This window comes from Gymnoscopelus microlampas, assembly GCF_963454915.1.
Source record: "Gymnoscopelus microlampas genome assembly, chromosome: 16".
In the NCBI taxonomy this organism is placed as follows: domain Eukaryota; kingdom Metazoa; phylum Chordata; class Actinopteri; order Myctophiformes; family Myctophidae; genus Gymnoscopelus; species Gymnoscopelus microlampas.
This window is the reverse complement of record NC_139953.1, coordinates 27,913,177-27,938,950: the sequence shown is the minus strand read 5'-3', so window position 1 is coordinate 27,938,950 and position 25,774 is coordinate 27,913,177. Positions and strand designations below refer to the sequence as shown.

The window sequence follows — 25,774 nt, the reverse complement described above, 5'->3', positions numbered from 1 at the left end:
TTTCAAAACAAAGTTCCCAAACCTTTTTAGCTGAGAACCAAAAGATACATTTGGTGTCCGCCCGGGACCCAAACTTACAAAAATCCATTATGAAAATGTTTTGTTAAAAGGTTAAAGCATTATATTCTGATAGTAATCATTGCTATATAGACTCTATACAGCAATGATTACTATCAGAATGAGAATTGAAATTGGCAATCCACCTGAAAATGTATTTTCAGTTTATTAAACAGCTGGAGACAGGGAGACCCTGTTACTGAACAAACACTCTTTTGTTTGATCAACAACAGGGTTTCCATCTCTCCAGCTGTTTAATTAACAGAAAATACATTTTCGGGTGGCTTGAAAATCAGAAAAGAGTACCCATTGGTTAGCTTCAGTTTCATAGTGACCCAGTTCTAATTTTGTCTGCACGTTTATTTATCATCACTTCCAATTTCACTTTTCACATTTATCCTGTACGAGTTCTCTCTCCTGATTAGATAAAATTGGTACCCTGAGTTGAAAATTAATTTTCTGTTTATTAAAGAGCTTTGCTTTGCCATGTGGAACAAGCTGGCCATAACCCATGAAATCACACTGGAAAAGTCATTTAATCAAAAATGAACTGTTTATACAGACTTTTCAAAAACATGATACAAAGTAGTGTATTTTAATAACTCACAGCCATATCATTTTTGAAGATTTACAGTTAAACATAAAACACTCATCTTAAAAAGCAGCCCCCCCCCCCCCCGGCAAAAAAGGAAAAGTTGATATCTTGCACTCCATTTGTAACCAGTGTGTATGCACAAAAGGGCTATACAGTACTTTCCATGCAAAAGTTTGCATTTCTTAAAGCAAAATTGTCAGAATGCAAACCTCTGCAAAAACTGACCCATGCATTCAAACATATTAGAGACAATAGGTGGTATTGGCAATGAAGATGGAAGAAGTGAAATAAAGCCAAACCAAGTTTATAAGGACAGCCACAGGACTCTGGGCCATTTCTTAAAGTCCAGATGAAACTGGTATTTTGAGAGTTAAGAGATCCAACTTCGGTCATACGGAAGGAATAGAGAAACAGAATATTGAGGCAGGACATAATGTTGGGAGGAATTTGATTTTAACATCAATAAGTTAAACCTCTGGTCAAACAAACTAACTAGGCAGGGCTAATACGACACTGCTCATTTCTTGTCTCAAAATTGTGCAGTTTAAATCAGTAAAATGAGATTCCATTTTGGATACAGCAGATCAAAAACCAAGCCCAACCTTCCACCTTGCAGTACTGTAACTGCATACCGCACCAGCACCAGGGGCGGCAATGGCTCAAGAGGTAGAGCAGCTGTCTTGGATTCCGAAGGTTCCCTCCCGGTTAAATCCCCATCTCTTTCTGGCTGCATGTTAAACTGTCCTGGCAATACACTTAACCCCTAACTGCTCCTGATGAGCATGTTGGTGCCTTGTCTGGTTTTCTTCGACATCGGACTGTGAATGGGTGAAGGTGAAATACACTGTAAAGCACTTTGAACTTAAGTGTCTTAAAGCCTAGAGAGACGTTATATAAATGCAGTTCAGTTACCATTTCTGTCGACTAGCCGGAGCGATTGGTGGACCACCAAGTCCAGATGCGATGTCAACGGATCCAGTGTTTGTACCATAATTAATCTTATGTCTGTGTCGCTAAAAGTGGAAGTTGATTTGACAGGTGGATGCCATCATATTATTATTGGTTGGTTCGTGCTTATTTAAGCCCACATCACATTTTGTTTTACAGGAAGAAATGATTGGATTTAGATACGTATGTAAACGTAAAAAGAAAGAAAAAGGGTTCTCTTTTAATTCTTTAAATACTTCCAACAAATAAAATACTGTACGTCTGAAAGAGTAACAGATACAGTAAAAAAAAAAATCTTCCATGACTTCACATGTTGGTTGTTGCATTTTCTTGTAGACGGTCTTCCATACTTAACTAAAGAGACAGACAAGGAGACATTACTAAGTGCAATAAATCAGTTTGCAACATGGAATCAACTTGCGTTATATAATGCATGACATTTAGATGGTCAAATATGGATAAAACATATTTCCTGAGAAGTATGCAATTTTTGCAAACAAATAACTTTAAATACAAGCTACAGTACAGGTCATCTACTGTATGTACTACTGGGTGGAGGTATTCTACTTGCCTGCTCTGGGCTTTTGTCCACTTCAGGGCGTGTCTCGGTGGCACAACTGTGGCTGGATGGTAAAAAGTACAACCGGCCCGTTTACACTGAGCAGCAAAACGACAAGGCTGTGGAGAAGATACAAAAAAACAAACAAAAAAATCAGGCCTTGTGCTTCCTCAAATGATCTGCAATCAAATCTCAATGACTAGAATGTTTTTACCTTAGGATGATAGAATGGACAGTCCATCTTTTTGCATTCTGGGAAGAACCGACATACACTACCAGTTTGTGGTGCAGGCACTGCAGGGTAGAAATAGTCAAATGAGTTAATATTTGAAAAGACACGTAACCAACATTATAAAAACGTTAAAAAATGTGTGTACAATGTACAATAGATACTATATGCAAGTATGCCTGTGATAGTAATGAAGGATGCCTTTTCCAAGCATTTAGGCACTTCGAAATTAAAATATATATAACGTATATATATAAAGAAATACAAGTATATTATGTGTAGCTCAGTAGTTGGAGCATGTGTGCTTCTCCCAACAAGAGTGTTGTGTTACCAATAACACATACTACTCTGAAGAACATAAGTCAAAAGTTCATGGTACATTTCTGTGTTGACCGCCTCTCTCCCAATTAACCACTGGAAACATAGCATCTACTCTGGGGGGCACATTGCCCAAAAATAGCAGATCTACAAGCCCTGAGCGTGTCGCAATGCGATATGTTGTGAGCTTGTAGATTGGCTATTTTCTGCAAAGATATTTAGCGCAGCCCATGGAAATACTGACAACTAAGTATAGGGTTTAAGTGGTTAAACCCATGTCTTTCACTGATTGCCTGACTAGTAGTCTCGCGTAGGCAGACCCCACAGAAAATGAAAAACAGCGACCTCTGCTTTTCTGATATTCTGTGGAGTCTGGCAGGAGTATAATGTTAGACTAGAGCGCAGGGAAACACCGGTTTCATGTCTGCCTATAGCGCATCACTTCCGGTTGGTGCGACCATGTTTTCATTCCCACTAACAATATTTCTACACGGAACACTAACACCACTTCTCCCAGAGAACATGGATGGTTTTGGTTATAAGCCCACTTGTTTCTATGATGAAAGAGTAATTTAAAATGTGAATATCTTTCCGTGGTTTTGTCCGCTCCGAGGACGCTATTGTTAAATTAGTTTCGGCTAGTTTCGAGGGGGGGAGGGTGGATCATGGTGGATGGACACGTGAATCCCGCCCACTACATTTGATTGGGTAAAGCGCGGCCCACTTCCTGATCTGAAGGCACGCCCACTTTTAGCCAATGCGCACTGGTTAGGACGAACCGCTCCGACAGATTCCACCGCAGGTCGGAATCTGTTCTTGAGAGATTACCTGACTAGTAATCTCCCAAGACAGATTCTGCAGCAGAATCAATCTGTCAGCACCACAGCTCTAGACATGTAGTGTTGTTAGTAGGAATAAACACAGAAGCACCCGTGAGGAAGTGGACTAAGAAAGGGGAGGAGCCAAACCGAGTTCCTGTTTCTACACAAAAAAGGACATGGTGCCCCCAGAGGAAAAAACAAAGGGGGGGAAAAAATCCCAGTTCCCAGATTGCCTGACTAGTGACCTAAAGGTGATCTTGAGTCAGACAGGACAAAGCTGTACCTGATCTGGGAGGAGGGGCCATGGATGCTCTGCGGCTGACATGAGTGAACGGGCAGTCTGGCTTGGCACATCTGGCATCATATTTACAGTTTGGATGAACAAAGAGGCATTTGTCCCCGAATTTGCAGCTCGGAAAAGTCCTAGAACAAAAGGAAAAAAAATGTAAATCTTTGTTTTTGTGTGCGCCATTATCTTGAGTATCAAGTTATTATATAAGGATATTCACAGCACACGTGTTAATATCTAGAGCCTGACTGATATATCGGCCATTATTTGACTTTTTTTTACTACACCGGTATCGAAAATTATGCAGATGATGTGTCCCCATTTTTAACCACTTTCAACCTGGCGGCCCTATTTTGGGCATGTCATTGGTAGCTGAATACTTTCAAAAGGTTTTCAGGAATTTTCAAAAATAGCCAACTACAAGCTCACATGTTGTGAGCTTGGAGATTTTTTGAAGAATATTGAATAGGGCTTAAAGGAGTAGTTCACCCAAATAATTACTTATTTTCTATCAATTACACCCACCCTGAAGCCTTGAATTCATGCATTTGTTTTTGTCGCATTCCTAAGCCAATAATTTGATGACCAGGTGTATTCCCAGTAGGAGACACAAATAGTCTACTTTGTGTCTCCTACCGGATACGTTAGCATATTTCCGCTGGTAATCAAATTATTGGCTCAGCAATGCGACAAAAACTAAAAAGAATCCACGAATTCAAGGCTTCATGGGGTGTGCAAGTGATAGAAAATTAGTCATTTTTTGGGTGAACTACTCCTTGAAGTGGTTAAATTACATGAATCTCAAATCAGAAACTTTAATCAAATCTCTAATTCATTACAACATGTTTTTGACAAAGTATCGGTAATCGGTGGTCTGGGAACAAAATTTGGATTGACATCGGACCCAAAATCTGGGCGTTGGGCTCAAGTAAAATCTCTACCTCTTTCAATCAAGTACTCACTTGCACTTTGTTGTTGGGTGATGGTATACACATTCATCTCCACTTTTACACACCGGCCAGAACTTGCAGCGCTCCAGAACTTTCTGTCTCTTTGACTGCACAGCATCCTCTTCGCCTAGTTCAGTTTCCATACAATCTTCTATAAAGGGACAACAGAAGGGAAGAGTGAAACTATCAAGGTACAACCAAAGCAGAGGGCATCAAAACCATGTAGAGCACAATAGTAGCCTGCATTGTCTACATATTCACTTTTATGACCACACTGGGCGATATTTTTGTAAACTGATTCAGTCTTTAACAACTTCCATATACGTATATAAATATATATTTAAAATAAACCCATTTGTTTTTGAGAACCTCATGTGAATTAAACCATAACGTACCATCAGAGGAGTTGATGCTTCCCTGCAGCCTGTGAAGGACACTGACTTTGGATTCTCTGCTGAGGTGGATAGTGGCGTCTGTGACCTTTGAGGGAAGTCTGATGTCGTCCACCTCCATGTCACAGTCTGCCAAGGTCCCTAGTGGACTGGGCACCCCATCCAATGTTACGATGAACTTGGGGCTGGCAGAGTCTGCCGTGTCCCCCCTCTCCTTGCTAGTGAGACAAAGAAACAGAAAACCCACAGCAAGGATTGTGGTAGGGTTACTTACAATAATAAATCAACATCAAGAAAAAGATTAAGAAAGGAATAAATAAAATAAATGTTAAGTGATGTCACTGCTGGAGTTTATCCTTGTGCAAACTAACCAAAACACAGAGCTGATATGTGATGGTTCACAGAATGGCTGTCTAACCCAATATCAACAAGAGCGAGGCCTGCCAGCAGCACCTGTGATGCCCTCAGCCCCACAGTCGGGAAATCCCAAATGGGACTACCTAGTGCAGTTCCTCGTCTTTGTGAATACATGAAGGCTTAAAGGAGGAGTTCACCCAAAAAATGACTTATTTTCTATCAATTGCACACCCTATGAAGCCTTGAATCCATGGATTATTTTTTGTTTTTGTCGCATTCCTAAACTTAATTTGATTCCCGTCTCCTACCAGCTAATGTATCCGGTAGGAGACACAAAGTAGATTATTTGTGTCTCCTACCGGAAATACACACGGTCATCAAATTATTGTCTTAGGAATGCCACAAAAACAAAAAAAAATCCAATTAAAAAAATGGCTTCATGGGTTGTGTAATTGATAGAAAATAAGTCATTTTTGGGGGGAACTCCTCCTTTAAGGGTACGGTATGTATATGATTAACTAACTATCAACCGGCATGTGACTTGCTGTTACACTTGGTATCCAACCTCGGTTGGATAAACTCGGACAACAACAAAAGACCGGGTGATAATCGCTGGGTATCTGTGTGTACCTTGATTGGATGGATTGGACTGTGCGTGGTACAGCAGGTTGGACAGCCTCTTTGACCTGAACCTGCTGACGCCTGACAGGAGTTTCTTCCAGCTGTGGTCGGCTCATGATGAAGGACCGAGTATCAAAGGCCGATGCCTCACTCCCCTCAGTGACTACACCTAGAATCACCAAAGGATCAAATATGTTCACAGAGGTTATGCAAAAAGCTATCTACAATTCATGCTTGTATACTATACTAAGTATAGTACTACAATTCATGCTTGTATACTATACTAAGTATAGTATATAAGCATGAATTGTAGATAGCGTTTTGAGTATACTATATCAAAGCTCGGCAAAAAATAATAATTCTATACATACTTAATACAAAATGAAGAGATGTACTTTCTGGAATAAATGAAACTAGAACATGAGCAAACAAAAGAGGCTTACCGTAGTCACACTGCTCTTTACTGACACTGTTCTCTTGTATGTCCAACTGAAGGCGTGAAGCCAGCGATCTGGCTGGGGCTGGGAGAAATGAAGGTCAAATGTCAGGATATACTGTATTATTTAAAGGCCCGATCCAAGATAGATTTGAACATATAGATTTCACATACATTCTGAAAGACTGACTTGTACAGTTGCCCTACAAAGTGTGCAGTTTTGTACATATTTGAACACATTGACTTATTTGTCTCAAAGGTCAAATCAGCCTTCATGATTTTGGGGGATAAACAATTACATCATGAACAGATGTACAATTAGTGTAATATATCACTTGTATACCAATAATCCATTTGGCTGGTCGGCTGAAACACTTTTAAGCTTTTTTATAATCAGTTTGGTTCTTTGCGTACTGCACCTTGGCTTTGTAGGGCATAGCAAATCCGTTACTCCAATTTGAACTAACATTACCAATGTATGAATGCCTCAAAACAATCACATGAAGAAGTAAAACATCAAATGTTTTTGTTGTGTGGTGGAGCTACCCATTTGTAAACATTTGCATATATACCAAGTACTCTGGCAGCAAGTGGTCGCTCTGTGGGTGTATAGGACTGCTGCACCCTAGGGGCCAAGCTCTGGAGGTGCTCCTGGACTAGTTGGATAGCTGCGGTCATCTCCTCATTGCTGGCCAAACGAGTGCGGGGTGCAACTGGCACAGTCTGCCTCTGGGGGGGTACTGCGGTAGACAAGAAAACAGAACAAAAATAATAACTGAACTGGCATGCATTGCAGTTGTATAATCTTCAGTAACATGTGGGACTATGGGAGACATACTGGCTGGGTAAGCTGTAGTCTTGGTGATTGAATCCTGTGCTTCAGAGATGGCTTTCAGTATGAGATTCCTGTTAGCTTGTTTGGCTGGTGGGAGGGAAGGTCTGAAATGATACAAGTAAGGAATGTCACAGTGTGTATCTACAGTAAGTTCTATGGATTTATGAAAGTGTATTCAGAGATCATAAGACAAATTAACCACAGAGTCTGATCTGAATCAACAAAGACAATATTATTGTTGCAACAAAGAGACAGAAACTTACAAATTTAAGATGGCAACCCTCAAATATCACTGTCTCTCTTTTCTCTGGTGAGCACTTCACTTAAATAAAGTAACATGTGCATATGTGATACTCTAAGCTAACAATTTAAGCTGTAAAACAAAAACAAATGGTAGCAGTCTGTCCTGACTAGATGAACAAGATACTGGCAGAGGTCACAGGACAAATGCAAGGCCACTTCTCTACTTAGAACAGCACCACCACATATAAGACACATTGGATTACTCCAGAAAGAATATGTAAGGATTATTAAAAATACAATACATCTCAACATGTATATATCATTTTGGATTAAATTGAAAAAACAACTGGACTATTGAGATACAGTCACACCACTGCTTGGCTGTGTTTACTTTACACTGTGTGCTATTGGACTGATTTGTTCACTTGTTTAATAGTATTTTCTGAGCAGCTCAAAACAAACGCTGCATCTTTAAAAATGTCCAATGAATAAGACAAAAGGGTTAGCAAGTCATGAAAAACTTTTCAAAACGCTCTCCTATAATGACATGTTCAAAATAGGGACGCCAGGTTGAAAGTCCTTAAGTCTGTGTCTTTTTATTTATTTATATATATTTAACCAATAGCAAGTATATTAACAAGAGCTTGTGACTAAATAATAACTACATTGGATACATTGTAACACAGGTTACTTTTCATTTACTGAAAAGTAACGCATAGGTTATTCATCATAGTGAATTCTTGAACCCTAGCGTACCTATTCTGGGCATGCAACACGATGCGCTTTGAGCTTGTAGATAAGCTATTTTCGGCAAAGAGATTTGTTGTAGAGGAAGCAATGGATAGAACTGGGGGGCGCCAGTCAATGAATTATATAGTTTTTCATTTAAAAAAAAATATTTCTTGGCCTTTTATTGATAGTGTACAGTAGACTGACAGTAAATGGCGCGAGAGAGACTCAGCAAAGGTTGTCGGGATCTCCCTCCATGCACAAGAAACGCGCTCTCTTGCGAGATCAAATTAATGATTCATACTTATATCTTATTCTATAGCCTAATTTTAATAAGCTTAGGTAGTCTATGGTTTAGATACAAACCCGGACTTGTCCGGAGAACAGACATCGCTCTGAGCGACGTGCTGTGATGGAACAATGTTTACCTTGACATGAAACTGGAAATTATAATCAAACCAATCTATTCAGTCGCTCATTATAGCCTACAATTTTGTAACGTTTTAGTTTTGTTAACGTACGGTACACAAGAAATGTGACAACATAGTTTTACCATGAGAGACCAAACTGAGTTTTTACATCGTGGAGTTTGGTTGTAAACTGTCCATCATTACCAAATGGATCGCCGGCCCTTTCAGCTTGACCTACCCTACCCGTATGTTAACATTTTTAATCAATTAAAGTGGTGTTGTGATTCAAATTCAAAATGTTGTGGACATACATTCAGTACAGTGTTGCGTTCTACCGAGCGTGTCTGTCTACGGTGAGGAGTCTGTGCTGTGTGAATAGCCACGGGGGAAGGGCGTGAGTTGTAGCACTGTAGCTCTCTGACAAATGAATCTGTGACCTCGCGAGACCAGCTGCTGTGTAACACACAGGCGCCCAGAGTCTCTTGAGAACTCTGGAGGCAGATAATTTGTATTTGAATCTTAATTTTTACAGTTGAATATTATTTTATTTCCATCATTCAAATATATATGTATTCAAAAATTGAATATTTGTTGCTCTATTTGATACCACTTACTTGCGCTCTGGTTTGGAGGGTAAGGACACTCTGCTGGACATGCTTCTTCCGCCATAGCCTTCATCTTCCTCCTCCTCCAGATCTTCACTATCCTCATCTTCCACTCGGTTCACCCGCACCACCGAGCTTGCCACCGAGCTTGGGACCGGGGCTTTGCGCTTCCGTGATGCCTCTTCCTATAGTGAAATAAATTACATAAGAGTTGTGTACATTGTAAAGAGCTAGCATAGAGCTGACCATATTCACTCATGTAGCATCACTTACTGTACATCACCTATTGTACATCAAATTGAGGGGTTGGGAAACCCCTTGAGTTTTATGTTAATAACAAAATGGCCGCCTTGTGAATATGGTCAATGGTTCATTAAATTGCTAGGTTGTGAAATGCAGGTTTCACCATTTGGTGTCAAACGTTTGGTTCTGCACTGTTTCTGCAATGTTTTTCGGCAAATTTATCTGAGGGCAGGGAATAGATGAAAACTCAATATGATCTTTAGTCAATACTCTTATTGAATCCCCATACCTTACTGGACCCATTTCGGGTGGGCCGAGAGCTTCTGCTGTCTTGCAGGTGGCCGTGATGCTGCCTGCTGTGTGAGGGCCCTTCCATAGACCTGTAGCTGTCTGCGGACCTGCCTGATGCCAACCTGCTCTGAGATGGCCTGTAGATCTGGGCTGTGGGGCGAGCAGCTGCGTTGCGCACGCGACCCACACTGGTGGCAATCTCCACGGGGTCGTCAGTGATGAGGTCATCATCCATGTCAGGCTTGATGTCGATCACTGCCTCAGAGGGGAGTGGTTCCACAAGCGGCTTGACCGTAGAGGTAAGACGGTACGAGTTCTTCTCAGTTGAGCCTCTTCTGCAATGAAACAATAGCTAAGTATGTGTTTTTAATGGCGTGGCTCCTAGGGGTCGAGCCGTCTATAAGAGTGTCTATCTGTGTGTGTACACGGCTAATCTCACAAACCAAACCACTGGGCAGATCAGCTCCAAGTGTCACTGTCTTGGTTTAGTACATGCTTCCAGTCGCAGTTTTCACATTACAAACTTTTTCTAATATTTTACTTTTTAAAAGTTTAATTTGATACTAGAAGACAATGGAGAGGCAAATAACTACTTATCTGGTTTAATGCTAATGGTAGCAGTACATTATGAAAACCAGGAAAGGACAACAGAATAATTTCTTCTTTGAAAATCTCGAGCCTTTTAGTTTAGTATCTTTATCTAAATAGAAAATAAATAATTTACCTGTAGTTCAGAAAGACTTATGTCATGAAAAAAGAAAGGATGTTCACTGCAGTCACAATCACCTGTGTTCATGGGCAGAGCTAGACACACGAGTCTCCGTCTTATCAAAGCGTGAGCTGGACACCGCCAAAGCCCTCAACTCGTCTCTCCTCTTGTCTTCACTCACAGAGGCCTGGATTTTCCCAGACAAGGTGCCACTGTCAGACGGAAGCTGAGGTTTCACGGACGCAGGTTCTAGAATCACATGACAGTACAGATAAGCAGTGGTAGAAAGGGTTGAGAAGAGATGAGCTTTCCTGGCAACAAAGTGAACTTTCTAGGGCCAACAGCACTATTCAGGAGCAACAGTGCATTTTCTCTCAGCTGGTTGCAAAAAACTGTTTTACTTACCGACTGCTACAGATCTTAATTTCTCCAGGACACCCTGTAACCTAAAAGGTCAACAAAGAGGTTATGGTGAAAACTGAGCATATGGTACAAACACATGTCATGCATGCACTGTGGTAATGGTACCTTTTTCAGAGCTACCTGAAGGTGAGAATAGCATAGAATCTGATTTCCATGAAAAAAAACAATAAGACGTGATCTTTACCAGACAGTGAATTTGATGGTGTTGTTTCCAAGGAAGAGGGAGAGGTCATCAGCCATTTGCTGAGAAGTCTTCTTATTAGCTACCATCACCATAATATAGTCAGGCAACTCTTCATCTGAAAAGGATACATAAAATGCACAAGACATGGGCTCCTAGTTAAAATCTTCAGTGAAGATTTGTACTAGTGTACAAATGTAACCAAATTAACCCATCAAGATCCCATTTGGTTGTGATTGATTGATTGATTGATTGATTGAATACTTTAACAGTTTGCAAATAGTAAAGTGGTACGATTATACAATGGTGATAAAAGGACAACACAAAAAGCCCTAAGGGCTTGTTTCCATTGTGGTCCTGTGTATTCAATTCATCGAGACATTTAAAGACATACAATAAATAATATACAAGAAGACATCAACAGTAGTAGCAATAAAAAACGAATATGTACAGCATTGAAGCCTTGTTTGTAATGCCTTAGTGGTGCATCATAGCATGCATAGTGATAGGGACATTGGATGAGTGCTCCAGCTAGTGTCCTCAATGTATTCCTAGTACTGACCAACGAGGAGATCCTGCTCAAAAATCTTGTTCTTTGGTTGACTTTCTTGAATAATTTTGTTGACATTTTGTTCACTGGAAAGATTGTCCTCTAAAATACAACCCATGTAGGTAATTTCTTCTTTCCTTAGTCACATTTGTACACTAACCGAGTCAAATTATCTAGACAGTGATTAAAAGGGCACCACTGGCTTCCATTGACTTACCCACATATGCACCAAGTTCTTGAAGTTTACCCTTGATGGCAGCCTACAGAACAACACAACACAATGTTAACCAATGCTGACTGAGACGCTTCTAAATACAGAACCAACAGCTGGCTAAAGTAAGAGCTAACAGCTTCATTTACAACATGAAGACAAGAAGATAATACACGTTACATTTAAAACAAGGCTGTAACATTATGACACAGTGAAAGCAGACCAAAGCTTGGCTATCAAACAACAAACGCATCCTTGAATCCTTGGCCTTGTAATAAAAGACCCAGCTGTCTATGTGTTCTGGTTATATGCTAAGCTAAGCTAACGCTATCCTGCGCCCGGGGGGGTTTCAAGAGTCAAATGAGTTAAATCCGTCCCCTGCTCACCCTTATTTTCTTGCTGATCTCCGTACCGATCTCCATAGCTGGTGTCTTGAGTCAAATAGATTATGATAACAGACGCGAAACTGTGTTGTTGTGTCTAAAGAATCGGAGTGACAACAACCACAATGCTACACACTCAGCATAGATACATTACACACGGTAGGTACGGTAGTACTAGGGGGTCGTATGGGAACAAGCTCAGTCAATGAGTAGGTATCGCCACCTGGCGTCCAAAGTGTGAACTGAACTCCTAATCATGGGAGAGTTTAGGCCTTTTTATTTGATTGATTGAATACTTTATGAACAGTTTGCAAAAAGCACAGAGGTACAGTTATACAAATAATTAAACATGTAGATCTGCTATTTGTAGGATTTGAACCCAGGACCTTTTGCCATTATGTAGAGAGAATCCAAACTCAATTAACTATTGTACTTGGATGGATTCCTCACAATAAAGCCAGAGGCTTGTTTCCATTGTGCTCCATAAACATTCAAACACCTAGAGATTCTAGACAAGCAACAGCACAATATACCAAAACAAAAATCTGTATTTTGTTTGTATCGTTGTTAGTAGTCAGTTAAAGCAGAACACAAACTGGTCTGGATGAGCAGGCAGCATGGTAGTTCAGCTCACTGTGCTGAACATTGTCTACATGATCCAAAAGTCGTGGGTTCAAATCCTCCTGCTCCTTTACTCTGAAGCATGTTTTGAAGACTTAACATCCAGGAACTACACTTAAAAGTACTAAAAGAAAGGATGTGTAAATGTGTGGTGGTGCTGTAGGGCAGTGGAGTTGGTGAACACCTCTGTGGTATATCTGCAAACAGGGCCACAGGTTCAAGTCCAGCCTAGGCATTGAAGCCAATACTCGTTTCTGGGTGCTGCTGTGTCTGCTGCCCACTGTTCTTCTCAAACTAAGCTTGTTTATTCACACTTGTGATTTATTGAATATTGCTACCCACTGTTAAATTATTGGAATGCTGCCAGCCCAGTAGGTAGCGCTCACTAACACAGGGGTCCTTGTGCCTTGAAAAACAAGACCCCAGTTACCTTCCACTAATAACATGAAGAACATAAACGCACACGCACACACACACACACACACACACACACACACACACACACACACACACACACACACACACACACACACACACACACACACACACACACATAGTTACCTTCCACTAATCACACGAAGAACACACACACACACACACACACACACACACACACACACACACACACACACACACACACACACACACACACACACACACACACACACACATACACACACACACACACACACACACACACACACACACACACACACCATTAGTCAATCATCATTATGTTGATTGACTGGATGTGAGCAGTGCTTATTAGATATAAATAGAAGGCAGGTGAGAGATGCCAGGGTGGATCACTTCAGAATGGAACCTGTCCCCCCCTGCTGCAGGTAAATACAAACTGTTTGAATGGTATGAAAATTCCATCTTTTTAGCCTGACTATTTAACATTATTGTTTAAGAATTGGGTTTATAGCCTAAACTATAGTCTACAACTAAACTACAACTACTAAAACCAACTCAGTCAGTTGTTTTCAAACCTCTTCCATATCAAGGACTCTCCTATGACAGGGACCCTGTAAGGCTACAAGATGTGTGTTGTATTACAAACAATATTATTAACACAAATCTTGTATGTGGGTCCCTGGCACATGTTTTCAGATGGGATCTGTGGCCAAATACAAATGACTTTGGGGGGGTCCTTGACATGTAAATGTTTGTGAACTACTACCTGTCTTTAGTAATTTCTGAAACCAGAACAGACTATAAGCACGGTAGTGAAGGCTTCCAAAATGTGACCCTGTAGGCCTACACCTGTGGTTCTCAAACTTTCATGTCAAGGACCCCCAAAATTAAATGTATTTGGCCCCACCTCAAATATTTGAGTTATGTTTGCTTAAAAAAGAGGGGGGAAAAAAGAGATATCTATCTATCTATCTATCTATCTATCTATCTATCTATCTATCTATCTATCTATCTATCTATCTATCTATCTATCTATCTATCTATCTATCTATCTATCTATCTATCTATCTATCTATCTATCTATCTATCTATCTATCTATCTATCTATCTATCTATCTATCTATCTATCTATCTATCTATCTATCTATCTATCTATCTATCTATCTATCTATCTATCTATCTATCTATCTATCTATCTATCTATCTATCTATCTATCTATCTATCTATCTATCTATCTATCTATCTATCTATCTATCTATCTATCTATCTATCTATCTATCTATCTATCTATCTATCTATCTATCTATCTATCTATCTATCTATCTATCTATCTATCTATCTATCTATCTATCTATCTATCTATCTATCTATCTATCTATCTATCTATCTATCTATCTATCTATCTATCTATCTATCTATCTATCTATCTATCTATCTATCTATCTATCTATCTATCTATCTATCTATCTATCTATCTATCTATCTATCTATCTATCTATCTATCTATCTATCTATCTATCTATCTATCTATCTATCTATCTATCTATCTATCTATCTATCTATCTATCTATCTATCTATCACCGATTTTGTTCAAAAATGGCAGATCTACAAGCTCATAGCGTGGTATTCAGGGGCGGCCATAGCTGAGTGCTTAGGGAGCCGGAGGCCCTGGTTGCCCCAGGTTCGATTCCAGGCCACGCCAGCATATGAGTCGATGAAATGAAATTTGTCCCTGAGCAAGACTCTTAACCCCTAATTGCTCACAGGTTCTCATTGGAAACAAGACCGCAAGGACTTTCATGAACGACCTGTTAAAAGGAATTATCCTTATTCGGTGCTGGCCTGAGCTTGTATATCTGCTATTTTTGAACAGCCAAAATATAAAGGGTTAAAATTATTGTGATGCTATATTAACACCCCGTGGGGGTCCCGGGACCCCCACACTGAGAACCAATGGCCTACACAACTGAACTGTTTTGTCTTCTTTCCAGAATCTGAAGTTGACCAGAAGAAGACATCTTGAGGACATGCAGGTGGCTGGAGTGACGAGGAAGATGCAGATGGAAACGTTAAATCCGCTGTGACGATCTAGGTTTCTATATCTATGGCTGTTGCTGCAGCGTGTGCAGTGAAGATGGCTGGAAGGTAGGAACTATGACGCTGTTGCTGCAGCGTGTGCAGTGAAGATGGCAGAAAGGTAGGAACTATGATGCTGTTGCTGCAGCGTGTGCAGTGAAGATGGCAGAAAGGTAGGAACTATGATGCTGATGCTGCAGCGTGTGCAGTGAAGATGGCTGGAAGGTAGGAACTTTTTAAAATTCTTTGCTGCTGCTGGTTAGGGTTAGGGAGGTCACTTGTGTTGCGCCATTCGCGTCATAAAATGTGCCATTCGCAAAAGAACAAAAAGAAAACAATGGCCTACACAATTGAACTGTTTTGTCTTTCTTTCCAGAATCGGAAGTTGACCAGAAGAAGACATCTTGAGGACATGCAGGTGGCTGGAGTGACAGAGGAAGACGCAGATGGAAACGGATGATCCGCTGTGACGATCTAGGTTTCTATATCTATGGCTGTTGCTGCAGCGTGTGCAGTGAAGATGGCAGAAAGGTAGGAACGATGATGCTGTTGCTGCAGTGTGTGTGTGTGCAGTGAAGATGGCAGAAAGGTAGGAACTATGATGCTGTTGCTGCAGCGTGTGCAGTGAAGATGGCTGGAAGGTAGGAACTTTTTTTAATTCTTTACTGCTGCTGGTTAGGGTGCTGCTGGTTAGAGTTAGGGAGGTCACTTGCGTTGCGCCGTTCGCGTCATAAAATGCGTCATTCGCGTCATAAAAAAAACAAACGCAAAAAAACCAAAATAAGGCGCTGGTCTGGTTCTCCTGGTTTTACTAGGACAGGGTTCGATTCCCTGTGGCGCCCTGCTCATGGTTTGCGTTGCATTTACATTTCCCTGGTTTATTAGCACTTGATTGGTTACATTGTTATGGGGGGCAGCAGTGTTAAAATGTGTCATAGGAGGGGGGAGGTACAGGTTGAAATGAATATGCATTACTGCATGCATTTTATTTTTTTCTAATCGGTTCACCAATCCTCTCCCATCACCTGCAAGAAATGCACTGCACCTTCCATCACCATGCCCTTTAGATCGACCTGGGATTGTATAATTGTGTACTGGGCTGTCTGTAACCTGCAGCTTGGGCTTAAAGCTAACAACAGTCCATTAGACAATTGTAATGATTCATAAATATAGTTATTCATATCTTTTCATTCATTTTAATGCAAGTATGCAATATGGTGTCAACATGGCAAACAAGCGCTGGTAGTCGGTACGCCTGGTTTCTACTGGGAACAGGGTTCGATTCCCTGCAGCGCTGTGCTTACTGTTTCACCTTTGTCCTGTTGTGTATGTTTACATTACATGTTAGCACTCAATTCATTGATTCATAATACCTGAATGCACTTTTTATGCAAAGCTGTTCATGTGAAAGATGGTTGCATACTGAGCAACACCAGAATATTCACCACATGCTGACTGCATGTTTAAATTTCATTGTGGTTCAAGCATAGGCATAGGATGTTGCTGTGCATTTGATCACTTGGATCTGGGTGTGCATGCTTTCTTTATTGTATATTTTTATTTATTTATCATGTACAATTATTTCATTTCATTTAGACCTATTTGTGTTTGCTATTAGCCTACATATAGTATGTGTGCAGTGTGCTTTTTGCAAACTGAAAAATGAAATGATGAGAAATGTGCATCAACAGAAAAGCCAAAGGCTTGTTTCAATTGAAGTAGCTATTGCATGCAATACTCCCCCTTCTTAGAAACGCTCTAAACGTTCTAAAACATTTTGTTGTCAAGGACCCCCCGAATTGACTTCTATTTGGCAGTGGACCTCAATGTGAAAAGATGTAGTGTCAGGGCCCCCCATGAAAAAGATGTATATTTAAAACTTAAAAAGAATCTATGTATTAATTCGAAATGTCTTTATTTTCACACAATGTCAGGGTTAAGAATCAAACTCACAACCTTCTGTTTCTCAGGCAGGCTCTTTATCCAGTGGGCCACTGTGCCATGCCTAAATAAAGGCCAAATAAATAATGACAGAAAAGCCAAAGGCTTGTTTCCATTGGGGTTCATTAACATTGAAACATCTAGACAGGTAACAGCACAGCAAACCATAGACAAAGTAATATGCTGTAAAGTTCTTTTTTCTTTTCTTTTTTTAAAAGTACTGTTGTGTGTTGTTCCACAAAGAGGAATGAAGACCTTTCATAGCAAGGGAGCTGGTAGCACAATGGGTAAAGTCTAAAGGTTTTCTCTCAGTACAGAGGTTCCATGTTCAAATCCCAGTCATCACATACATCAATGTTGTACTTTGACATTTTCAAGGCCAAAATACAAAAGAGCAAGTCAAAACCACGAAGAGACCTGTTTGGCATGGCGGAGAGATGGAGTAGTGGTCTAAAGGTTGGACTCTCAGCATAGAGGTTCCCTGCTCAAATCCCAGTCGTCACATACTTCAGTGTTGTTGTACTTTGACATTTTCAAGGCCAAAATACAAAAGAGCAAGTCAAAACCACAAAGAGACCAGTTTGGCATGGCGGAGAGATGGAGTAGGGGTCTAAAGGTTGGACTCTCAGCACAGAGGTTCCATGTTCAAATCCCAGTCGTCATATACTTCAGTGTTGTTGTACTTTGAAATTTTCAAGGCCAAAATAGAAAAAAGCAAGTCAAAACCACAAAGAGACCTGTTAGGTATGGCGGAGAGATGGAGTAGTGGTCTAAAGGTTGGACTCTCAGCACAGAGGTTCCATGTTCAAATCCCAGTTGTCACATACTTCAGTGTTGTTGAAATTGAAATTTTCAAGGCCAAAATACAAAAAAATATATAGCTGCAAGCAGCGATAATACGGGGCCAGTGAATAGAGAGAGAGAGAGACATGGAAATGGAATAGATTGAAGAGAGAGAGAGAGTGACATGGAAACAATAGATTGATGAGAGAGAGAGATGGAAACATAATGGTTTGATTGGACATCTCAACCTATTGCCATTAACAGGATTCAAACTCTCAACCTTCAGACTAATAGGCTGCAACACTACCTATAGTGCTTTAGCTTTGTCCAGGCTGATATTGTCTGTTGAAGATCATAAACTCTTGCCTTCTTTCATGAACCAAGCCCCTGTTTCACTAACACTAAGATCACTCGTTCACAAACCATTTACCAATGAAGAAATTGTACATTTCCTCAGAACCAAAACTAGTGAAAGTAGCCGATCTACAAGCTCACAAACAATGAAAAGTTGTGAGATTGTAGATCAGCTGTTTTCAGAATGAAGTATGTCATACGTTGAAAAAAACGTACTCTCAAATAAGCATTTCAGGTTATCTTTATCATTTGCACATGTATTCATTGATACAGTCATGTTGTTTGCAATTCAACTTAAATTAAGTCTGCATCAAGTGAGGTTTGAACTGGCGACCTTGAGATTGTGAGGCATTCATTTAAGGGAGACGCCATTGGCCCAACAGACAAGTAGCTGTGAAAAAGGAGATCACACAGATGATACAGTTTCACGCAAATAGCTGAAAAATCCTGGGTTTAAGTGTTTTTCAAACTGCTCAAAATTGCGGACAATCTAAGGGCGGAGCTTACTGGTCAAAGCGATAGATGTGTTCCTCATGAGTCAAGGCACAAGTGTAAGCAAGTTTCACAACTTTCGGCCAAACGAGGCATGACTTTTGCCTGTTTAAAGTTTGCATTTTCAAAAAAATGCTATAGCGCCCCCCTTTGGCCAATTGGAGTGAGATTGGTTTCAGTGATATTTGGAATGACTCTCTACATTACTGCAACGTTTCAAAGAAATTTGAGTCTTGCATGTATGTGTTAGGGGCAGATGAATAATTTTCATAAAACTGCAATAGTTAAAATCTATGGAATCCTGGGATTTTGGAGCAATCTGCACGAAACGTTTAACACTTGAACTTTGGACCTCTGCCGACAACTTCTAGGCGGCGGAATTTCCATAAGTGAAAAAATGCAGAAGTTAGGAGCCAATGGCTGTTTTTCATGTAATTCAAAATGGTGGGCGATCTAAAGGTCAGAGGTCAAAAGTCAGACCACAAAAGTTGTCGGGCATGAAGAGACGCATGTGTGTATCGAAGTTTCATGGTTGTAGGTCAAACAGGGCATGAGTTGTACCTGTTCAAAGTTGTCACTTTCAATTGAGTGCTATAGCGCCACCCTTTGACGAATGAGTGTGAGAATTATTTCTTGGTAGTTTTTCATGAGCATCTACCATATGGCCGAGTTTCGTAAAAAGCGTATGCACGGTTAAGCCAGAAATGGCAAAAACAAGTATTTTTCAAACTGCTCAAAATTGCGGAAAATCTAAGGGTGGAGCTTAATGGTCAAATCGATACGTGTGTTCCTCATGAGTTAAGGCACATGTGTAAGCAAGTTTCACGACTTTCGGCCAAACGAGGCATGACTTGCCTGTTTAAAGTCTGAATTTTCAAAAAAATGCTATAGCGCCCCCCTTTGGCCAATTGGAGTAAGATTGGTTTCAGTGATATTTGGAATGACCCTGTACATTTCTGCAAAGTTTCAAAGAAATGTGAGTCTGCATGTATGTTTTAGGCGCAGATGAATAATTTTCATAAAACTGCAATAGTTAAAATCTATGGAATCCTAAGATTTTGGAGCAATCTGCACGAAACGTTTAACACTTGAACTTTGGACCTCTGCCGGCAACTTCTAGGCGGCGGAATTTCCATAAGTGAAAAAATGCAGAAGTTAGGAGCCAATGACTGTTTTTCATATAATTCAAAATGGTGGGAGATCTAAAGGTCAGAGGTCAAAAGTCAGAGTGTGAAAGTTGTTCAGCATGAGGAGACGCATATGTGTATCCAAGTTTCATGGCTGTAGGTCAAACAGGGCATGAGTTGTACCTGTTCAAAGTTGGCATTTTCAATTGAGTGCTATAGCGCCACCTTTGGACGAAAGATTGTGAGAATTATTTTTTTATCGTTTTTCATGACCATCTACCATATGGCCGAGTTTCGTAAAAAGCGACAGCACGGTTCAGCCAGAACTGCGAAAAGTGGCAGAAGAAAAAGAAGAAGTGACAGAATACTGCCAATAACAAAACAGGTCCAGAGCTGAGCTCTGGCCCCGTAAAAAGTCAAAACCACGAAGAGAAACCCTCTGAGAGCCCAAAGGTGCGTTGGCGCAGTGGTCTAGGTGCTTGATCGGTTGCTTCTGCTACAGACAGTTTGCAGGTTCAAGTCCCATGCCATCAACATAGTGGAGGACCATCGGGGGGACTGTGTCCCTCCCCTTTTTCCCGATAGTTAAAGGTGGGGGGTTATGTCTGAAAGAACTCAATTTTTTAACCTGTTGGGAGTACGTTTCAGGCAATTTAAAGTTGATTGGTGGTACTTTGTAGTGACTTTTTTTTTGGTCCCTAACATTCATCAAGCTCTGGACTTCGTAGTTTTACATTTCCTCCTGTAAAACTATAGCTGGACAGAGTTCTTTCAGACATAACCCCCCACCTTTAACTATCGGGAAACAGGGGAGGGACACAGTCCCCCCGATGGTCCTCCACTACGTTGATGGCATGGGACTTGAACCTGCAAACTGTCTGTAGCAGAAGCAACCAATCAAGCACCTAGACCACTGCGCCAACGCACCTTTGGGCCCTCAGAAGGTTTCTCTTCGTGGTTTTGACTTTTTTTTTTTGTATTTTGGCCTTGAAAATTTCAATTTCAACAACACTGAAGTATGTGACAACTGGGATTTGAACATGGAACCTCTGTGCTGAGAGTCCAACCTTTAGACCACTACTCCATCTCTCCACCATGCCAAACAGGTCTCTTCGTGGTTTTGACTTGCTCTTTTGTATTTTGGCCTTGAAAATGTCAAAGTACAACACTGATGTATGTGATGACTGGGATTTGAACATGGAACCTCTGTACTGAGAGAACCTTTAGACTTTACCCATTGTGCTACCAGCTCCCTTGCTATGAAAGGTCTTCATTCCTCTTTGTGGAACAACACACAACAGTACTTTAAAAAAAAGAAAAGAAAAAAGAACTTTACAGCATATTACTTTGTCTATGGTTTGCTGTGCTGTTACCTGTCTAGATGATTCAATGTTAATGAACCCCAATGGAAACAAGCCTTTGGCTTTTCTGTCATTATTTATTTGGCCTTTATTTAGGCATGGCACAGTGGCCCACTGGATAAAGAGCCTGCCTGAGAAACAGAAGGTTGTGAGTTTGATTCTTAACCCTGACATTGTGTGAAAATAAAGACATTTCAAATAAATACATAGATTCTTTTTAAGTTTTAAATATACATCTTTTTCATGGGGGGCCCTGACACTACATCTTTTCACATTGAGGTCCACTGCCAAATAGAAGTCAATTCGGGGGGTCCTTGACAACAAAATGTTTTAGAACGTTTAGAACGTTTAGAGCGTTTCTAAGAAGGGGGAGTATTGCATGCAATAGCTACTTCAATTGAAACAAGCCTTTGGCTTTTCTGTTGATGCACATTTCTCATCATTTCATTTTTCAGTTTGCAAAAAGCACACTGCACACATACTATATGTAGGCTAATAGCAAACACAAATAGGTCTAAATGAAATGAAATAATTGTACATGATAAATAAATAAAAATATACAATAAAGAAAGCATGCACACCCAGATCCAAGTGATCAAATGCACAGCAACATCCTATGCCTATGCTTGAACCACAATGAAATTAAAACATGCAGTCAGCATGTGGTGAATATTCTGGTGTTGCTCAGTATGCAACCATCTTTCACATGAACAGCTTTGCATAAAAAGTGCATTCAGGTATTATGAATCAATGAATTGAGTGCTAACATGTAATAATGTAAACATACACAACAGGACAAAGGTGAAACAGTAAGCACAGCGCTGCAGGGAATCGAACCCTGTTCCCAGTAGAAACCAGGCGTACCGACTACCAGCGCTTGTTTGCCATGTTGACACCATATTGCATACTTGCATTAAAATGAATGAAAATATATGAATAACTATATTTATGAATCATTACAATTGTCTAATGGACTGTTGTTAGCTTTAAGCCCAAGCTGCAGGTTACAGACAGCCCAGTACACAATTATACAATCCCAGGTCGATCTAAAGGGCATGGTGATGGAAGGTGCAGTGCATTTCTTGCAGGTGATGGGAGAGGATTGGTGAACTGATTAGAAAAAAATAAAATGCATGCAGTAATGCATATTCATTTCAACCTGTACCTCCCCCCTCCTATGACACATTTTAACACTGCTGCCCCCCATAACAATGTAACCAATCAAGTGCTAATAAACCAGGGAAATGTAAATGCAACGCAAACCATGAGCAGGGCGCCACAGGGAATCGAACCCTGTCCTAGTAAAACCAGGAGAACCAGACCAGCGCCTTATTTTGGTTTTTTTGCGTTTGTTTTTTTTATGACGCGAATGACGCATTTTATGACGCGAACGGCGCAACGCAAGTGACCTCCCTAACTCTAACCAGCAGCACCCTAACCAGCAGCAGTAAAGAATTAAAAAAAGTTCCTACCTTCCAGCCATCTTCACTGCACACGCTGCAGCAACAGCATCATAGTTCCTACCTTTCTGCCATCTTCACTGCACACACACTGCAGCAACAGCATCATCGTTCCTACCTTTCTGCCATCTTCACTGCACACGCTGCAGCAACAGCCATAGATATAGAAACCTAGATCGTCACAGCGGATCATCCGTTTCCATCTGCGTCTTCCTCTGTCACTCCAGCCACCTGCATGTCCTCAAGATGTCTTCTTCTGGTCAACTTCCGATTCTGGAAAGAAAGACAAAACAGTTCAGTTGTGTAGGCCATTGTTTTCTTTTTGTTCTTTTGCGAATGGCACATTTTATGACGCGAATGGCGCAACACAAGTGACCTCCCTAACCAGCAGCAGCAAAGAATTTTAAAAAGTTCCTACCTTCCAGCCATCTTCACTGCACACGCTGCAGCATCATAGTTCCTACCTTTCTGCCATCTTCACTGCACACGCTGCAGCAACAGCATCATAGTTCCTACCTTTCTGCCATCTTCACTGCACACGCTGCAGCAACAGCGTCATAGTTCCTACCTTCCAGCCATCTTCACTGCACACGCTGCAGCAACAGCCATAGATATAGAAACCTAGATCGTCACAGCGGATTATCCGTTTCCATCTGCATCTTCCTCGTCACTCCAGCCACCTGCATGTCCTCAAGATGTCTTCTTCTGGTCAACTTCAGATTCTGGAAAGAAGACAAAACAGTTCAGTTGTGTAGGCCATTGTTTTCTTTTTGTTTCGCGTTGGCGGATTTCTTTTGCGAATGGCACATTTTATGACGCAACACAAGTGACCTCCCTAACCCTAACCAAGAGCAGCAAAGAATTTGAAAAAGTTCCTACCTTCCAGCCATCTTCACTGCACACGCTGCAGCAACATCATCATAGTTCCTACCTTTCTGCCATCTTCACTGCACACACTGCAGCAACAGCATCATCGTTCCTACCTTTCTGCCATCTTCACTGCACACGCTGCAGCAACAGCCATAGATATAGAAACCTAGATCGTCACAGCGGATCATCCGTTTCCATCTGCGTCTTCCTCTGTCACTCCAGCCACCTGCATGTCCTCAAGATGTCTTCTTCTGGTCAACTTCCGATTCTGGAAAGAAAGACAAAACAGTTCAGTTGTGTAGGCCATGGTTTTCTTTTTGTTCCTTTGCGAATGGCACATTTTATGACGCGAATGGCGCAACACAAGTGACCTCCCTAACCCTAACCAGCAGCAGCAAAGAATTTTAAAAAGTTCCTACCTTCCAGCCATCTTCACTGCACACGCTGCAGCATCAGCATCATAGTTCCTACCTTTCTGCCATCTTCACTGCACACGCTGCAGCAACAGCATCATAGTTCCTACCTTTCTGCCATTTCTTTTTGTTCCTTTGCGAATGGCACATTTTATGACGCGAATGGCGCAACACAAGTGACCTCCCTAACCCTAACCAGCAGCAGCAAAGAATTTTAAAAAGTTCCTACCTTCCAGCCATCTTCACTGCACACGCTGCAGCATCAGCATCATAGTTCCTACCTTTCTGCCATCTTCACTGCATGCACACGCTGCAGCAACAGCATCATAGTTCCTACCTTTCTGCCATCTTCACTGCACACGCTGCAGCAACAGCATCATCGTTCCTACCTTCCAGCCATCTTCACTGCACACGCTGCAGCAACAGCCATAGATCTAGGAACCTAGATCGTCACAGCGGATTTAACGTTTCCATCTGCATCTTCCTCGTCACTCCAGCCACCTGCATGTCCTCAAGATGTCTTCTTCTGGTCAACTTCAGATTCTGGAAAGAAGACAAAACAGTTCAGTTGTGTAGGCCATTGGTTCTCAGTGTGGGGGTCCCGGGACCCCCACGGGGTGTTAATATAGCATCACAATAATTTTAACCCTTTATATTTTGGCTGTTCAAAAATAGCAGATATACAAGCTCAGGCCAGCACCGAATACCACGCTATGAGCTTGTAGATCTGCCATTTTTGAACAAAATCGGTGTGTGTGAGAGAGAGAGAGAGAGAGAGAGAGAGAGAGAGAGAGAGAGAGAGAGAGAGAGAGAGAGAGAGAGAGAGAGAGAGAGAGAGAGAGAGAGAGAGAGAGAGAGAGAGAGAGAGAGAGAGAGAGAGAGAGAGAGAGAGAGAGAGAGAGAGAGAGAGAGAGAGAGAGAGAGAGAGAGAGAGAGATAGATAGATAGATAGATAGATAGATAGATAGATAGATAGATAGATAGATATAAAATAGTCAGGCTAAAAAGATATCTTTTTTCCCCTCTTTTTTAAGCAAACATAACAACTCAAATCTTTGCTTCTGGGGGTCCCTGGAACCAAATATTTGAGATGGGGCCAAATACATTTAATTTTGGGGTCCTTGACATGAAAGTTTGAGAACCACAGGTGTAGGCCTACAGGGTCACATTTTGGAAGCCTTCACTACCGTGCTTATAGTCTGTTCTGGTTTCAGAAATTACTAAAGACAGGTAGTAGTTCACAAACATTTACATGTCAAGGACCCCCCCAAAGTCATTTGTATTTGGCCACAGATCCCATCTGAAAACATGTGCCAGGGACCCACATACAAGATTTGTGTTAATAATATTGTTTGTAATACAACACACATCTTGTAGCCTTACAGGATCCCTGTCATAGGAGAGTCCTTGATATGGAAGAGGTTTGAAAACAACTGACTGAGTTGGTTTTAGTAGTTGTAGTTTAGTTGTAG

General features: G+C 41.0%; 1 protein-coding gene across 1 annotated transcript; it reads right to left on the bottom strand.

Moving 5' to 3' along the window:
* Nucleotides 1-741: 741 nt before the first annotated feature.
* On the bottom strand, nucleotides 742-12,536 carry zc3h14 (zinc finger CCCH-type containing 14). The gene is made up of 17 exons (XM_084082732.1): nucleotides 12,389-12,536; nucleotides 12,009-12,051; nucleotides 11,245-11,359; nucleotides 11,043-11,083; nucleotides 10,715-10,886; nucleotides 9,927-10,263; nucleotides 9,404-9,579; nucleotides 7,411-7,511; nucleotides 7,145-7,312; nucleotides 6,580-6,657; nucleotides 6,146-6,305; nucleotides 5,162-5,376; nucleotides 4,779-4,917; nucleotides 3,811-3,950; nucleotides 2,374-2,453; nucleotides 2,172-2,278; nucleotides 742-1,954 (listed from the first exon to the last, which is right to left on the bottom strand). The coding sequence occupies exons 1-17, from the start codon at nucleotides 12,422-12,424 to the stop codon at nucleotides 1,951-1,953; spliced, it is 2,112 nt and encodes a 703-aa protein (XP_083938858.1). The 5' UTR covers nucleotides 12,425-12,536; the 3' UTR covers nucleotides 742-1,950.
* Nucleotides 12,537-25,774: the final 13,238 nt, after the last annotated feature.